The following is a 19,456-nucleotide window of genomic DNA, read 5'->3' as shown; positions in this document are numbered from 1 at the left end:
GTCAAATTTGTTGTATACGTAACATGAAGTTTTGGTGCTTAATTTGTAAAATCATAACCTAATTTGATGTTTAATTGTTTAATTTGATGTTTTCCTTGATCAGTCCTTATAATCCAAGATATTCGCTTATCCAAGCTTCTGCCGGCCCGTTTAGCTTGGATTAGTGAGACTCTACTGTAATAACAAAATTTGAACAAAACGTTCTGTGTCTGGTTTGAAAGTGTTATTTCCTATTTAATTGCTTGGTACTTCCTTTGAAAGCTGTTGCACTCCAGAAACTGTTTTTTTGTGGCTGCCACAAACTACAGTTATTCAACGTTCTGGATTATCCAACACATTTTTGTAGTCAATGTTTTCAATACAACGTTCTGGATTATCCAACACATTATTGTAGTCAGTGTTTTCAATACATCGTGATATTTCCTATTTAATTGCTCGGTACTTCTTTTGAAAGTTGCTGCACTCCAGAAACTGTTTTTTTGTGGCTGCCACAAACTACAGTTATTCAACGTTCTGGATTATCCAACGCATTTTTGTAGTCAATGTTTTCAATACATCATGATATTTTGGTGCTAAATTCATATATACAGTAGAGTCTCACTTATCCAACACTCGCTTATCCAATGTTCTGGATTATCCAACACATTTTTGTAGTCAGTGTGTTTCAATACATTGTGATATTTTGGTGCTAAATTCGTAAATACCGTAATTACTACATAGCATTACTGCGTATTGAACTACTTTTTCTGTCAAATTTGTTGTATAACATGATGTTTTGGTGTTTAATTTGTAAAATCATAACCTAATTTGACATTTAATAGGCTTTTCCTTAATCCCTCCTTATTATCCAACATATTCGCTTATCCAACGTTCTGCCGGCCTGTTTATGTGGGATAAGTGAGACTCTACTGTACAGTAGAGTCTTGCTTATCCAACATTCTGGATTATCCAACGCAGTTTGCCTTTTAGTAGTCAGTGTTTTTTGTAGTCAGTTTTCAATGCTTTACGATATTTTGGTGCTAAATTCGTAAATACAGTAATTACTCCATAACATTACTGTGTATTGAACTGCTTTTTCTGTCAAATTTGTTGTATAACATGATGTTTTGGTGCTTAATTTGTAAAATCATAACCTAATTTGACATTTAATAAGCTTTTCCTTAATCCCTCCTTATTATCCAACATATTCGCTTATCCAACGTTCTGCCGGCCTGTTTATGTGGGATAAGTGAGACTCTACTGTACAGTAGAGTCTTGCTTATCCAACATTCTGGATTATCCAACACAGTTTGCCTTTTAGTAGTCAGTGTTTTTTGTAGTCAATGTTTTCAATGCTTTGCGATATTTTGCTGCTAAATTTGTAAATACAGTAATTACTCCCTAACGTTACTGTGTATTGAACTGTTTTTTCTGTCCATTTGTTGTAAAACATGATGTTTTGGTGCTTAATTTGTAAAATCATAACCTAATTTGATATTTAATAGGCTTTTCCTTAATCCCTCCTTATTATCCAACATATTCGCTTATCCAACGTTCTGCCGGCCCGTTTATGTTGGATAAGTGAGACTCTACTAGTCACGCTTATCCAACATTCTGGATTATCCAACGCAGTTTGCCTTTTAGTAATCAGTGTTTTTTGTAGTCAATGTTTTCAATGCTTTACGATATTTTGGTGCTAAATTCGTAAATACAGTAATTACTACATAACGTTACTGTGTATTGAACGGTTTTTTCTGTCCATTTGTTGTAAAGCATGATGTTTTGGTGCTTAATTTGTAAAATCATAACACGATTTGACATTTAATAGGCTTTTCCTTAATACCTTCCTATTATCCAACATTTTCTCTTATCCAAGATTCTGCAGGCCTGTTTATCCAACACAAATATATATAATTGAAACATTTTCATGAGCTATGTCCCCAGACATTTTCATTATTACAGTTTAAGTAATGCATATCTCTTATAAGGGAGTGGTTTAATTGCTGGTTTGCTAGCAAAACAGAGTTACTGTATCACGAAATGATGCATGTCTAAGAAGTGTGTCACCAACATGAAACGTTTAGAAAGCTCTAGATCAGGGGTCCCCAAACTAAGGCCCGGGGGCCGGATGCGGCCCTCCAAGGTCATTTACCTGGCCCCCGCCCTCAGTTTTATAATATAATATTTTATATCATTTTAAATAATATAATATATTGTATATACATATAATATTGATAATAATATTATAATGTTATACAATATAATACTAATAATACCATATAATAATATTAATGATATGATATATCTATATATATAAAAGAGTAATGGCATCAGGGCAGCGGACAAAACAACAAAACTACAGGCCCCCCAACCTCGAAATTTGTCAACACAACCCATCATTCACGGCTCTAGGTTGATACCACAAAAAGAAAAGAAAAATAAAGTCCTAATTAGAGAGAGAGGAATAATTGTTTTTATCCAATTGCTGCCAGTTAGAAGGCTAAGCTCCGCCCACTTGGTCTCCTAGCAACCTACTCAGCCCAGGGGACAGGCAGAGTTAGGCCTCACTTAGGCCTCTTCCACACTGCCTGTAAAATACAGATTATCTGATTTGAACTGGATTATATGGCAGTGTAGACTCAAGGCCCTTCCACACAGCTATATAACCCATTTATAATCTTATATTATCTGCTTTGAACTGCATTATCTTGACTCCACACTGCCATATAATCCACTTCAGTGTGCATTTTATCCAGTTGTGTACAAGGGGCCTCATATAATCCAGTTCTAAGGATAATATAAACAGGCAGGCAGAAGGTTGGATAAGTGAATATGTTGGATAATAAGAAGGGATTCAACTACCACCAATTCCTCAATATTTTATTTTCCATGCCACCATACTTCGCCACAGCAACGCGTGGCCGGGCATAGCTAGTATTACATATAATATTACAGTATAGTGGTATAGTTCAATATAGTAATATATAATGCTTTTTTTTCGTGTCAGGAGCAACCGGAGTTGCTTCTGGAGCATATATAATGCTAATATTTTACTATGCTAATAATATAATATATTGTATGTACATACAGCTGCTCTGAGTCCCCTTCGGGGTGAGAAGGGCGGGATATAAATGTAATAAATAAATGTAGTAAATGAATAAAGAAATAATTTTAGACTTAGGCTCACCCAAATCTGAAATGACTTGAAGGCACACAACAACAACAACAATCCTAATTAACTTGATTATCTCATTGGCCAGAAGCAAGCCCAAACTTCCCAATGAAATCCTGATAGGTTTATGTTGGTTACAATTGTTTTCATTTTTAAATATTGTATTGTTCTTTCATTGTTGTTGTTGTTTTGCACTACAAATAAGACATGTGCAGTGTGCATAGGAATTTGTTGGGTTTTTTTCTCTTCCAAATGATAATTTGGCCCTTCCACAGTCTGAAGGATTGTGGACCGGCCCTCTGCTTTAAAAGTTTGAGGACCCCTGCTCTAGATGAACAGACAAATTAAGATCTCTCCCTCTTATAAAGTAACTCCCTGTTAGCTGATACAGAGCCATCTCAGAAGTATTGTCAGTATGCCTCTCTCTGTATCTGTATAAAAAGTTGTTTAAATGCTCAACTAATACAAAGGTCTCTTGTCTGCTGGCCTAACGAACAATCCCCACTGCTTTTCTAAGGCCAAACTAGATTTTTGTTTAATGAGGAGCATCATTTTGTTTTCTTCTATGTCTTTCTTTAGCAGAGCCCTGTGCGTGGGTGCAAACCACCTTTATTTCCTTCTCCATCGTGTTTTGTCAATATTACGGTCTATTTAACTTTGTTTATCTGGTATACAGTGAAATATCCTTTGCTGGTTTTGACACCAAGGAAACTTGACTTGAGTTCTATAAGATCAGTTGCTACCATCCTGAAAGCTCTTTTACAGGCTTATCAGCTCCAAAGCCCATTAGGAAAACCACATTTTTAGTTCTCCTCCCCCTGCAAAGTGTTAATAGTTTTAAAAGAAAAAAGAAAGAAAGAGGCATGTAACTACACATTAGATTTTTGTAATTATTACTACAGGTAGCATGTTTGGACAACCGCTAATAATAGTTTTATGATTAAGTGAATCTTCAGCAGTGAATCATATTTCTTCTTTTACAAAAGGTCAACATATGTTTCAGAAATGGCCATGCAGACTGTCACTAAAAGATACTGAACATAAGGAAAATCCTACTTTTTTTGCCTATTGTTTTTGATTGTCTCTTCATGCAGCATAAATTTGTATCTATATTAATTTCATAGATAATCCCTGGACAAGCAGATTTAAATCAAGTATTTACTTCCAGCTCCAGCAATTATTACTATTATTATTAATACTGTAATAATAATAATAATAATAATGTGGGACTTCTGAATCCAGACTGACAAAGTTCGGGAACACAACACACCAGACATCACAGTTATGAAAAGGAAAAATGTTTGGATCATTGATGTTGCCATCCCAGGTGACAGTCGCATTGACGAAAAACAACAGGAAAAACTCAGCCGCTATCAAGACCTCATGATTGAACTTCAAAGACTCTGGCAGAAACCAGTGCAGGTGGTCCCGGTGGTGATCGGCACACTGGGTGCCATGCGAAAAGATCTCAGCCGGCATTTGGAAACAATAGACATTGACAAAATTGCAATCTGCCAACTGCAAAAGGCCACCCTGCTGGGATCTGCACGCATCATCCGAAAATACATCACACAGTCCTAGACACTTGGGAAGTGTTCGACTTGTGATTTTGTGAAACGAAATCCAGCATATCTATCTTGTTTGCTGTGTCATAATAAAATAATAACTTTATTTTTATACCCTGCCAGCCATCTCCCCGAAGGGACTCGGGGCGGCTTACGAGTGGGACTAGGCCCAGAACATACAACAGAATTCACTAACTAAAAACACAGTTAAAAACATAATAATATATAACAATCCATTTAAAACACCATTAAAAACAACAAAATATACAAACAGCATTAGAACTATATCAAATCAAACTCAGCCACCAACACCGGGAATACGAATATGAACATGATCAGATGAGAGAGGGTTAGGCATGGACTTGTACAAAAGCAGACTTCTATCCCGCCCATCTCCCTGAAAGGACTCTGGATAGCTCACAATATAAGTAAATACAATAAACAATGTATACAAAATACATGACAAGTTAGTAAAGGAAGAAAACAAAATAAAGCAAAATAAACAAATTAAACAATAAACTGTAAAAACATTAATTAAAAACACATTTAAAGCACAGTGGTTCCAACTATAAAAGCCAAAATACCCGAGTATATCCATAAAACAAAGACCTCATCCACATTAAGAAGATATTACTAATATTTTCAAAGGCCTGTTTGAATAGCCAGGTCTTTAAGTCCTTCTTTCTGGTGACTGTATCTATGATTGCTAGTGTGTAGGATTATGTTTGTGAATCAGGTTTTACCAGATACAGTCATCTACGTTGTAAATTAATGCAGTTTGTCACTACTTTAACTGCCTTGGCTCTATACGTAGGAATACTGAAATTAGTTGTGTGGTGAGGCACCAGCACTTCTGGGCAGAAAACTACAGCTCCCATGATTCCATAGCATTGAGCCATGTCAGTTAAAATGATGTCAGTCAGCATTAGTTCTACAGCATAGATGCACTTAAGTACACTTTTGATAAGCAGAGAGATGGATTTTCTGTCCATTGATTTGTGACTATGATGTAGACCCAGCAAAAACAACTGCAAAGAACTCCTGCTCTGAGCTATCAGGACTGCTATTATGCAGACTATACCTCAACTTTATCACTGATTTATTTTATCCAGCAGTAGACTTGACTTGAAATGTACCGGACTTGGGAATGGAGAAACTATCCCCCATCCAATACTTTGGATTACAACCTCATCTGTCCTTTACCTTGGCAAATTATAGGGAGTTGTAGTCCAATTTATTTAGAGAACCAGCCATTCACCACCACTGATCTAAATTGGATGAAGTGAGTTGTCATTTTGAATGTCCTTTGGAGAGACTATAACCTCAAGTTAGACTGCACTCTTTACCTATTGTCTTCCTTCAGAATTAATATCAGATGAAAACTACAGATCCCACCCTTCCAGAAGGGTGCCATGTATTAGACATGGACTAATGGGGAACAGGGTCATCTTCAATGTATAACATTTACCTATGTCCCCAAATTCTTTCTTGCCACTAAACATTTGCTGAGAGTCTTTTGACTGGTAGAGCTAGGAAGCGTCTATTTGGAAACACTCTACATCTCAGCTCACACTGTGGGTAGTTCTCCCATGATTATAAAGAATAATAAAAGATAGGTATGGGTTGAATATCCCTTATCTGAAATGCTTGGGACCAGAAGCGTTTTCAGTTTGGGATTTTTAAAAAATTAATTTTGGAATATTTACACATACATACTGAGATATCTTGGAAGATGGGATCAAAGAAGAAGAAGAGGAGGAGGAGGAGGAGGCAGCGGCGGCGGCAGCGGCGGAGGAGGAGGAGGAGGAGGAGGAGGAGGAAGTTGTTTATTTTTATATCCCGCCCCTTCTCCCCAAAGGGACTCGGGGCGGCTCACATGGGGCCAAGCCCAACAACATACAATAAAATACAACAGTATAAAATACGGCAATATAAAATACAACAATATAAAATACATAACAATCACAATAGTATAAAATACACAATATAAAATACATAACAATCACAGTAGATCAATAACACAGCTTCATGGCCATTAAAAGAGGCGATAACATGGCGCTTCAGTCCATAGTCTTGGTGGTGAGGTAATTTCAATCACACAGCGGATTAGGAGAGCTAATACATCTTATACACAATATTTTTTTAAAACATTTTTTGTTTACATTGAGCCAGCAAAAAGCAATGTTATCACTATCTCAGACAATAATGTGGGTAATATTAGAGCATTTCAGATTTCCAGATAAGAGATATGCAACCTTTAATAAAATTTCAATTCCATGATAATAGAAATTCGTATTACATCTGAAAAAGTGGGTTTATATCCACACACAGATTTTATTCTATTCTAATACAAAAATAAAAAACAGTCTTAAAAGTGATCCTATATTCCTTTTTTCCTCCTACTTCTTCCTTTTTACTATCAAATAATAGACATGCTAATGTTTTGCTGTCATTTTAGTATTGCAGCTATTATAAACCACTCTAAAATTACTGCATAATTTTAAAGAACAATAAATTCGGGCCTACTTTCCAACTATTGGAGATATCGGTTTAGGGGAATTTCTAGAATTGAACAAAAACAAATCGTTTAATCTTTTTATAGCGTTCATATCTGATATACTGATATTTCTTCTCATTTCTGATATCACTATTGATGTTGGAGACAGAACTTTTATAATAAATTAGCTTTTTTCTAGGTGATTCAATCAGCCCTTTATATCCACAGATTTCCCCATCCATGGTTTGAAAATGTTATTTTCAAAAATACAAAAAACAAATTTTGATTTTGTCATTTTATGTAAGAACTTCATTTTATTATGCCACTTTATATTATGGAATTTGAGCTTCCTTAGATTATGTTTTTACCATCTTGTTCCTGAAACCAAACCCCAGCAGATACTAAGGGCCCACTAAATCTACTAGAATTTGTAGTTTTTCCAAAGGAAAGCACCATATATATGAGAGCACTGTAAAGTCTACTGTATGTATAGTTTAGTAGATTGACTTGAGGGGCAGAACTGGTTCGCCTCAAAGCTGCAAAGCCAAACATATTTACCTTGATCTAAATTCCATTGAAAACACTGGACTAGTTTCTGGACAAACTTGTTTAGAGCCATGAATAAACTAATTTGAAGATTTCTTATAGTTTTCCTACCTTTAAAGATGGGTTCCACAGAATTAACAATGTGTTATTGTCCATAGACTTTATGGACTAGTCCATACCACAATAATATGGTATTTTTGAAAGAGGCTCTTGTTTGGCTTTACAGCACAGGGGTGTTAACCCTTCGCTATGCTATCCAAGGTAAAATAAATATATTTTTGGCTGGAGGCACAGTACACTTTAAAAATGTACCTGTTCCAAATTACAAACAAATTCAACTCAAGAGCAAAGCTACAGAGCCTATCTTGTTTGCAACTTGGGGACTGCCTGTATTTCCAAGACTGGGGTTATAGTTTACTTGAAGAAGATGTGTGTGTAAGGAAATAGTTACTTATATAAGAGAGTGGGGTGTGGATTCATTTCTGATAGAAAATGATGTAATAACGTTTTACAGTAATGCTACTCAAAGTGCTGGTATGTGAACTACTGCCAGTTAGTGAGAATTTTCAGGAAATAAAGGATTAGATGTAGCCAAGAAGCATTTTGGAGGGGAAAATTACAGATCCCCCACAATCAAAGAAATGCTGCTTTTACGTCATAGTCCTTTTCACATTTACACAGAATTAATTCAACCTTGTATCTGTATGTGCCTTCAAGTTGCCTCTCATCTTATATTGACCCACATGAATTTCATAAGGTTTTCTTAGACATTGATTATTCAGAGGTGGGGTTGCCCATTCCTTCCTCTGAAGTATATTCTACCATACCTGTTATTTGTTAGTGGCTGCCCATCCGAGTGCTGACTTTGCTTTGCTTCCAAGAAAGGATCTGGTGCATTTGGGATATTTGGTGTCATGTAAATGTCAGTAGAATTATCACTGTCTGAGCAGAAAGGTTACTAATGTGGTTAGGAATGAAATATATTTTGTGTTTGGTACGTGCAATTAGGAAACATAATACTAGTTGCAATACTATCCCATTTGATCTACGCATTTTTTTCCTGGCACAGCTTCTCCACCTTCAAAGCTACCTAGTATGTAGAACAGCTGAATTACAAACTAACCACCTCTATACTAAGAAAATATACTTCTCACCATTATGTCAGCTATAAAGACATTAATAACACAGTTTTACTCAGAAGTTAGAAAAGTTACTTCTTGAGCCAAAACTCCCAAAGCCAGCATGACCATATTTGAAGCAAACATGAGGTTTTGGAATAGCAAACAAAGTCAAGCTAAAACTAAAGAAATTATCTTCATAAAATACAGAATCCACAGAACATAGTATTTTCCAAGCCAGCCTTTCCAGAGCACCTTTAGCTTTGAGGATGCACTTAGTAACCACCAACCATTGGAGAGACAGACTACTCAAAGCAGACACTTGCCTTCTCTTGACGCCAGTGATGAATCTGCATTACTACCTTCACAGCCTGGACAAAACTGCAACCACAATAAATTGGATCATTATGCTAGCATAGAGCGCCAGCATGAATCTTGATTGTAATTAAGGGATACCCCCCCACTTTTTGATTGCTTGCTTTTTTCTCAAAAGATGTTGAATTCACTTCAAATGTTTTTCAGTGTATTCACTGGCCAACACACATTTTGATGCCTCAAATGTTACCTGGGTACCTTTGAGCTGCTGATCCAAAGATGTCACCAGTTGCCCCCTATCAGCTCTAGTTTTTGAGATACAGAAAAAATGCCATGTATCAGTCATTATCTGCTCATGCACAGAAAATCATTATAACTTTATCTGAGAAACCAGAGCTGATGCAGTCTGTCCAATGCAATTTTCTGAATCAGTGCCCCATGGAATAGGCCTAAAAATCAAGACACCAAGAAAAAATGGTAGGGGGGGGGGGGTTGAGCTGTGTTATCGGTCCATCTTGGAAGATTGTAATTTGTCCCACAATAAACTGGGCTACAACTTGGTTGTTGAAATTCCATGATTACATGAGGTAGAATGGGGAGTAGGTGAGGAAGAATAATATTTTTCCTTGAAATGTTTTTGTTATTGTTGTAAACTATCTTCAAGTTGCCTTTGATGTATGGCAACCCTATAAATGAGACATCCAAATGAGACTCTCAACAGCTCTTACTCAGGTCCTTTTGACTCAGTGTCATGGTTTCCTTGTAGGAGTCTATCCACCTGTAAAGCAGTCTTCCTCTTTTTTACTGCGTTCTTAGCAAGCATTGCTGTCTTTTCCAGTGAATCATGATATTTCTTATATATTCAAAGTATTACAGTCCCATTTTAGTCATCTTGACTTCTAGCAAGAGTTCAGACTTGATTTGCTCTTCTTGTTGTTTGGTACCTTCAAGTCATTTTCCATTTATGATCACCCTAAGACGAGCCTACTATGGAGTTTTCTTTGTAAGATCTTTTCAGAGGTAGTTTGCCTTTGCATTCCTCTGAAACTCAGAGAGTGACTTGCCCAATGTCACGTCCTGATTTTCCATGGGAATTTTAACTCTGATTTCCAAGATTCTTGTCCAGTACTCAAACCACTATGCCACGACAGCTTTGGTATCTATTGTTTGTCTTTTCAGCAGTACACAGTATCCGTAGGACTCTTTTCAAAAATGTCAAGTGGGTTGATTTCTTCCTAAAAGCTTTCTTCATTGTTCAGCTTTTATAGCCATACATAAAAATACGATGTATGGCATGGACAATCCTAATTTTAGTGATACATCTTTACACTTCAGGATCCTAGCTATTTCTTTCATAGCTACCCTTCCAAGTGCTAATCTCCTTCTCATTTCATGACTGCTGTCTCCATTCGGATTAATAACTGAGCGAAAATATGGCAAATCTTGAACTATTTCAATGTCTTTATTGTCTACTTTAAAGTTATGCAAAATCTCTCATTGTCATTATTTTCGTTGTCTTAATATTCAACTTACACTTACTATTGTACTTTGTACTTTGACTTATTTCAGTAATCGTTCCAAGTCTTTGTTATTTTCTCTTAGGAGTATGGTGCCATTTGCATATCTTAAATTGTTGGTGTTCCTTCCTGCAATTTTCATGCTTCCTTCCTCTGAGTCTGATCCTGCTTTACATAGGATAGTTCTGTGTACAAGTTAAACAGATGAAGTGATAAAATGTAGCTGTGTCAATAAATCAGTCTCAAAACCCTTTTTTAAAATATAGTATGTTGTTTCCAACCATATCGAGTAGCATATCACAGGGAGGGCTAGATTTCTCCCTCCCCAGCCTTCTGGGAAGTCAGAGGACATCAGAGAATATTGATGTCATTGGAATCCTTCTAAAGACCTAGACAAACCTCATGCCCCTGCTACTTCAGTTGGGAATTTGGCTTTGCTCCTTTTTCCATTACGGGAAGGTAGTGGGATAGCAAATGCTGGCTGAGAGTATCCAGCTTGGCTTCTTCTTTTGCTTCCCAGTAATATTTGGCATCAGAGAAAGGAAGAAAACACAATGTTTCCTTGCCAATTTGTTTGAAGAACAATCTTATTCAGAAAACTGGCATGTGAATGGTTATTTATGAAAGGGAATATTTCATACAAGAGGAATTTCAAGCAACTACTCTTCCATCCGCAGAATGAAATATGATGAATCAGCAAACATAAAGCTTCCACTTCTATTTGATCTCTGAGAAGGACATAGAAGCACAGATACTTAAGGGAATCTTCAGGCAATAAAGTCCTTGCCCTTGTCTCTGGTTACAGGCAGATCTAGGCAGGTAGCAAAATGAAAGGTCAAGACGGTTGTGAGCGACCACGGCTGCTGTTAACCTCTGTGTCACTGCTATGAGGTTAAGTGTTTCCAGGCAGGGAAACCTATCAAAGTTAGATAGCCACATTGTGAGACATTGGCTAAGTTTGGATGTTAATGCTAATGTTAGCACTCCACAAACTAGGCAAGACATTTCACTTCCCCTCCACTTCAGCAAGTTTCAAAGAGGAGATTAGAAATCCCCACTTCTGAAACCGAAATTCAGCTACCCACCAAAGAGCAGGCTGAGAGTCTGGTGTACCCTGCTACCTTGCAGACCAGATCATCATGTAATCCAGGTTTGAAGGCAAAAGGAACAGAGGTTTATTGCTTTCAGGCCTAAAAGGATGTTTGATACAGAGTTTGCATTCAAACACTTCCTTTCCCAAATTGACCATAGATTCCTGTTACATATTGGACTAGAAACTATTCAATTAAGTTTACAGTTTATTGAAAAAAGAGATAGGATCAGAACTTACAATGTTACCTTGACTTGTTTTAATATTCATAGTTCCTGCTAAGCAATGTTTGACCCAGTTAGGATATGATGACTAACCAGGTAGTTTCTCTAGTTGAAAGCTGAGATTTTGAGACCTCTCTTTGCAACCATGGTAGGAGAAATAAGAGGAGGGAAAAAACTTAGTCAGTTTATTCCTAAAGGGCTAGATGTGAAATTATTGTTTTGTGCTAATAATAATTAGGACCCCCCACGTTGTAATTAAAGTGCCATTGTTTCCCACCTGCTCAATGCTCAGCTTTACTCTTGTCTCTATGGCATAGGTTCACTGTAGAGACCTTTGATGCCGAGAATGGCTGGAGCTAATTTGATTATTATGAATTCGGGTTATTTGAATACAGTTTGCTTTATAGCAGAATTGAGGAAAAGCTAGACCCCTGCTTTCCTAGCCTTCATGACCAGGGATCAGGAATGAAGGAAGAAGTAATCCCATAACATCTGGAAAGCCATAGTTTCCCAATCTTTCTTCTCTGGTCTCACAGATAGAGGTGGCTTGAAAACAGTTTGTCTTTGTTTTTTTTAAAAAAAAAACTATTTCATTTTGAGGGATTTTTTAGGCTCATTGTTTTTAGTCACACTCAGTAATTTCCTCTCTTTGTTTTTATGCCTTGCCATATAATAATTTTAGCATTCTTCCTGCTTCAAACTTCTAACTTCTACATGTCAAACTTCTATATGTCTTACTCATGAAAATGTTTGTCATTAATTACCAAAGTATTACTTTTTAACCTTAGCTTATATGTTAATCATTAAGCGCAATGCTCTCAATATAAAATGATACAAGACAAAAGGAAAAAGGAGCTTGCATTGCTATTTTCTGTCAAGTATGACTTATAACGATACTATGAATGAGAGACTTCCAAAAACCCCAGTCAGTGACTCCCTCACAACACGTCTTGCAAACTCAGGGATGTGGCTTCCTTGACTGACTCAATCCCCCTATAATGCAATCTTCCACTTTCACTGCAGCCTTCCACTGAGATTTATCATTTTTAGCCAGTCACATCATCTCATGATAGGTCCAAAGTACAAAAGCCTCAGCATAGTTACCTTGGCTTTTAGAAACAGTTCTGTTTCACTTACCTTATGACCCATTTGTTTGTTTTTAGCAATTCATTGTATCTGTAGCACTCTCCCCCAGCATCACACACAAACGTAGATACATGTATTTATTTATTTATTTATCGTGTTAGAAACAAATTGAGGATACAATCATAATGTATTTAAACAGACAAACAAAGTTAAAAACTTGGCATTATACTAGATATCCTTTGACCAGAAACTGACCACTTGGAGTGCCTCTGGTATCACTGTGAGAAGGTCCTCCACTGTGCATGTGGCAGGGCTCAGGTTGCATTGTAGTAAGTGGTCTGTGATTTGCTCTCCTCCGCACTCGCATGTTGTGGACTCCACTTTGTAGCCCCATTTCCTAAGATTGGCTCTGCATCTTGTGGTGCCAGAGCACAGTCTGTTCAGTGCCTTCCAAGTCGCCCAGTCTTCTGTGTGCCCAGGGGGTAACGTCTCATCTTGGGATCAGCCATGGATTGAGGTTCCGGGTTTTAGCCTTCCGCATTTGGACTCTCGCTTCCTGAGGTGTTCCTGTGAGTATCTCTGTGGTTCTTAGGAAGCTGTTTTTTGATTTAAAGCATTGGCATGCTGGCTGATCTCTGAGCAGAGGATGGGCCGGAGATGTCAATGGATACGTGATATGTAGATATGTGAAACCATGGAAAATAGTAAACCATTGATCTGGACTATACCTGGATCGAAAGCAAATCATAGAAGGACATTGGAGAGAGGGAAAATAATTTGAATTGTTGATAAGTGAGACTGTGGATATCAAATTGCTGGACAAGGAGGTTGTACTGTATAAAATTGTACCTGTTATGGCATTGAGTAAGGTATCAAACTCATTTTATCGAGGGCTGCATCAATCTTATGGTTGCTTTCAAAGGGCCATTGAATCCATGGATGAAAAATCTGTGGATATAGAGGACCAACTATATTTTTTACATAGTGGTTGGTGCTCTTTAGTTTTTACCCAATTTGGTGCCCAGATGTTATTGAATGATAGCTCCCATCACTTTTGATTATCTGCCATGCAGACTGGGAATGGGAATTGCAGCCGAACAGCACTTGTATTAGGGAAAGGTTAACACACATTTTGAAGTCAGACATCACATCTACAAGCCTTGTATCTAAATTCGAACCCCACTATCATGACTAAGCAGAAAAAGCAACACCCTTCCAGTTGTTACTGTATCACAACTGCCATCAGCTCTAGTCATGATGTCTAATCATAAGGAATACAAGAGTTGTAGTCTGGCATCTGGAGGGCCACAGAAAATGACATGGTGGGTTGGATTTGGCCAATGGGCCTTGAGTTTGAAACATGTGGCATAGAAGATTCTGATTTTGGCATCTATTGATCTATCTTTGCACTTGAGGATCTTACCTAGTTCTAGCAACATTAGTAGGTGGTGACACCAAGAGAGAATTTCTCAGACAACAGCAACAACCCCTTATCTAATTCTGGATATATTAGTACTACTCATGGAGCCCCCGGTGGCACAGCGAGCTAAACCGCTGAGTTGTGAACTTGCTGACCAAAAGGTCAGAGGTTCGAATCCAGGGAGCAGGGTAAGCACCCACGGTTAGCTCCTGCTTCTGCCAGCCTAGCAGTTTGAAAACATTCAGGTGTGAGTAGATCAATAGTTACCGCTCCAGCAGGAAAGTAATGGCACTCCATGCAGTCATGCCAGCCACATGACTTTGAAGGCATCAACGGACAACGCCGGCTCTTCGGCTTAGAAATGGAGATGAGCACCAACCCCAAGAGTCAGATATGACTAGACTTAATGTCAGGGGGAAAACGTTACCTTTACCTAATGCTACTCATAAGCCAGAAATGGTAACTATTCCCAAGTGTCTTTTATATTGAAAACAATAAAAAACAAGATCACTAACAAAATCAGTTTAATTTTTGACAAGTCTTATAGAAAACAACTGGAATACAACCAAAGTTGCTGTTCTTATCACTGTCGTTAAGCAACTAGAAAGGAAATCGTATTGCCTAAGAAGAAAAGAGGTCGGCGTCTACAGTTTCTGTTTTCTTTCCTTGCAGAAGCTGCTTTAGGTGCTTTTGTGGTGATGCAGGAAGCTGCTTCATGTGATATGTGCCCTATGGAGAAATTTGAAACCTCTAGAGAGGTTGTAATGTGTCACAACTAATACCCTGTTTCCCCGAAAATAAGACAGTGTCTTATATTAATTTTTGCTCCCAAAGATGTGCTAGGTCTTATTTTCAGGGGATGTCTTATCTTATTTTTCCACAAAGAAGAATTCAAATTTATGGTTGAATTTTTAAAAAAATGAAAATGTATTATCTACTGTACAGTAGTTGTCATCACAAAACAGCATAACCAAACTGTGAATCCTTTCAAGAATTTCTATATTATATTTTATTGCTATACTGTTTTTAAATTACTGTTTTAAATTTCTGTTCATATGTAAATTTATGTTTGTCCCTGTGTAAGCTGCCCTGAGTCCCTTCTGGGAGATGAAAGTGGGATACAAGAATAAAATTATTATTATATTATTATTATTTCTTGTTATTACCTTTATTTCCATGTACAACAATCTATGGCATGTACATTTACCGATCCTGCATGCTTCCAAACAAAAACTTTGCTAGGTCTTACTTTCAGGGGAGGCCTTATATTTAGCAATTCAGCAAAACCTCTACTAGGTCTTATTTTCTGGGGATGTCTTATTTTCAGGGAAACAGGGTAGTACTGATGTTGGAGAGGAAGAGTTAAGCAGAACTGGAAAGGAGGGAGTACATTTTGGACTACAACTTCCATAAAAACTCATCCAGCATGAGCTGTGACCATACTGGTTTCAGGATCTTGCAATGTGTTGTCCCAAATTAATTTTGAGTTCTCAGTGGGAAAAGAACAGAAGAGTCCCTGATGGCCACCTACGGGATAGACTTCTGGATTGTCACTCGTTTTACAAGTTATTTTCTTTAATGCAAAACTTTGTTAACATGGGATGTGTGGGAACAAAGGGCCTTTTTTCATTCTTGAGAAGTAATGCACCGTAGAGTCTTTAAATTAATCATTCATGGATCAAGCAGGGTTGTTTTTTTTCTCAGGCGTAGTACACTGGTTGTTCACCATGCTAATGAGATCTGGGTTTTGTGAAACAGGAGTTCTCTGTGTGCTTTCACTTCATCATCAATTTTGAAATAAATAAATGGAGTGTAGCTAAATTCTTTTTCTCCTTGAAAAGTTCTGCCTTTGATTGCTATGCTGCATGTTTTTTGTACTGTATTCTGCTGATAATAAGTAAATTCATATTTTAAGATTTGCAAAGGCAGAAAGAGTAGGTGTTATCAAAAGATATCCACTATTTACATCTTCTCGCTTCTTTGATGAAACCCATATCCAAATGAGCTCCTCTAATACAACAATAGTATTCTTGCCAGTAATGGTTTTCATTTTTTCCTACAGCATAATTTTTCTCTTGGCATTACTATTAATTTGGTAGTAATAAACTTTTCCCTTGCAGTGAATAAACAAAATGTTTCCAACCATGGCCATGTAAAGATTATATCATGCGAATATATTTGTGGATCTTCAGATATTTTTTCTCTTCACCAGCCATAGTAAACCCTTAGGACAAACCTTAGCCAGAGGTTATAAACAGTATTGGGTAACTTGGTGAAAATAGTTGTTTCCTCTCATGTTAAAAGTGTATATTTGCCATGTATTTTTCTATTCCCTTTACAAGTTTTTACATGGAGTAAGAGTTTGGAAAAGTGATTATTTTGAACATTAGCACACAATGGCCCCAACTCACTGAAGAATTCTGGGAATCCTCACTGGAAAATTCTGGGAATTGTTTTTCAGCAAAAAGAACTTCTCCAACCAGTTTATTCTGATCCCTCTTGGGCCCACATACTTTTTAGTAAATCCCATTAGACTAAACAAATTCGTTCAATATAGTTAAGCAATGTAAGTTATTTTGAACAGATAACAGATGGCAATTTTCATTTATGACTTGGTTTTTTTATCAAGAGTTGTTAAGGTTTTATTGCATATATGTGCTCACATACACATTTCCACATTGTTTTAGATGTATCACAGAAAATGTGAGAAGTACATTTTAGAAATATAGAATTAGCTTAGTGGAAAGCTAAAACCAATGGAACTTACTTCTGAGTAGACATATATGGCTGCCTGAGAGACTTTAAAAAAAGAAAAAGAAACAGACTTTTCATCTTTGGAGTCAAAGGAGGCATACTTTCTTAAATAAAGAAACTGGACTAAATCTGCTTATCTTGAAAAGCCATTGCATAGTTAAAGTAGATAATACTGAGCCAAAAAGATTAACCGTCTTAACACAAGACAAGGTAATCATTTTGTAAGAGTAGCCAGATTGTCCATAACACAAAATAGAACTAGTTACCTTTACCAAAGAGTCTAAATATCTTAAAAGCACTAGATCTTGTCTGACTATTGAAGCCAGGCAGGGTCAGCCCCAGTAAATACTTGGATGGGAGACCACTCTCAAATACCAGATACTGTAGACTATATTTCAGAGATGGGAACTGGCCAAACCTCTTCTCAATATCTCTTGCTGCCTTAGAAAACCTGTGAAAACTATGGAGTTTCCATAAGTTAACAGGCAACCCCATAAAGGCACATACAAACAACTGTTGCACGAACCCCAGACTATAAGCAAAGCAAGTTGTTTATTGAAGAATATATGTAAACAAAGGCAAATCAATACGTCAATGAATCAAGATTTTAGTCTACCAAGTACAAAATACTTGATCATCTTGAAGCAAGGGTCCCTGAAAATCAAACACAAGAACAAACCTCAACAAGGTATCAAAATTAGTCCAAGTAACAGGAACAAAACTGTATTAGAAAGATCAAATGTCAGAGTTGTTTCTCAAATGACCCATCTTATTCAAATTTTCTTTCAGTTAAAAGCAGGAGTGGACAAAGAGTAGCCTTTCGGCCTCCTGTAGCCCAGTAGTCCCACTCTAACTTCCCAGATCTGAAAATATGTCATATTAATCTACTTCTTTAATATAAAAGGCTTTTCTGATCTACAGTGGAGAAGGTGAAATGTAAATGTCAGACTGTATCCCATGGAATAGGAATGTAAACTATCACTTTTTGGTTAGGGGAACTAACCGAGATCCATGGAAGGGTAGACATGGCTCCTGGATTCTCAAAAGTTGTTAATTTCTGAGACAGAGCAAAGGAACAACTGATACCATATACATCCCTTTCTGACAAAGATGATGATGTCTTTCTGCAGAGAGTTGTACTGTGCCCATATCCGAAATCATTGCTGTCAAGGAAACAGAAATTGATATGAAACAATCTAAAACAGCGAAATGGCAAAAAATGACAAAACCATATGCATTCACAGGTAATACAATACTACCATCATTTTTTTACAAAAGGATTTTAATTGCTTATAAGGAAGTGGTGGATATAGGGTTGTGCAAAATATGTGTAAAGCATGGTGCAAAACAAACCTTAGCCCAATTGTCCGAGTTTTAATGTGGTTTAATGTTGTTGGGGTTTTTTTTGTGTGTGTGTCAGGAGCAACTTGAGAAACTGCAAGTCGCTTCTGGTGTGAGAGAATTGGCCGTCTGCAGAGACGTCGCCCAGGGGACGCCCAGATGTTTGATGTTTTACCATCTTTGTGGGAGGCTTCTCTCATGTCCCTGCATGGAGCTGGAGTTGACAGAGGGAGCTCATCCGCGCTCTCCCCGGGTTGGATTCCAGCCGGCAACCTTCAAGTCAGCATTCTGCCAGCACAAGGGTTTAAACAATTGTGCTACTATTTAATGTTGTATAAGCAAGTCACACCATGGTTTGGCATTACATTTGAACCCAGAGAAACTTTACAGATAAAATTAAATAAAAATATAGAAATAATATTCTGGGATTGATAGAAAGTTGAGTCCATTGAGATGGGGAAAGGTCTCAATGAATTCAGTGTAATTTATATCTGAGTGTGTGTTACTGAGTTAATATATATAATATATATATAGGAGTTCTTTGAACAATGTCAAACCTATGTAAATTTAAAGTACTATTGCCTTTGTGAGCTAATTTCAAAGTGTGTTTGAAATCCTTTGTAAAGAGAACTCTGACTCTTTTGTGTTCATAATTTTTCTTTTTAATATAGTGTACCATGTGAAGAGGGCACAAAATCACCGCTGGCAGTGCAATGACATGACATTCTGGTGCATTGATGAACATCTTTGTAATCAGTGGATCCAAGCACTAAAAGAATTACTTGATTTACAGAGTAAGATCGGCGAACAGAATTGGTTTTTCTGCTTATAA

General features: G+C 37.1%; 1 protein-coding gene across 1 annotated transcript in view; it reads left to right on the top strand.

The window, feature by feature from the left end:
- cerk (ceramide kinase) overlaps nt 1-19,456 on the top strand; it is a 52,793-nt gene that overhangs the window by 795 nt on the left and 32,542 nt on the right. The window contains exons 2-3 of the mRNA XM_003221340.4: nt 18,414-18,527; nt 19,296-19,418. Coding sequence (XP_003221388.2) covers nt 18,414-18,527; nt 19,296-19,418 — 237 coding nt within the window. The remainder of the gene's footprint in view (nt 1-18,413; nt 18,528-19,295; nt 19,419-19,456) is intronic.

The sequence above is a fragment of the Anolis carolinensis genome, chromosome 5 (genome assembly GCF_035594765.1).
Source record: "Anolis carolinensis isolate JA03-04 chromosome 5, rAnoCar3.1.pri, whole genome shotgun sequence".
Classification (NCBI taxonomy): domain Eukaryota; kingdom Metazoa; phylum Chordata; class Lepidosauria; order Squamata; family Dactyloidae; genus Anolis; species Anolis carolinensis.
The sequence above is the reverse complement of the archived record's forward strand: the minus strand, read 5'-3'. Positions and strand labels throughout refer to the sequence as shown.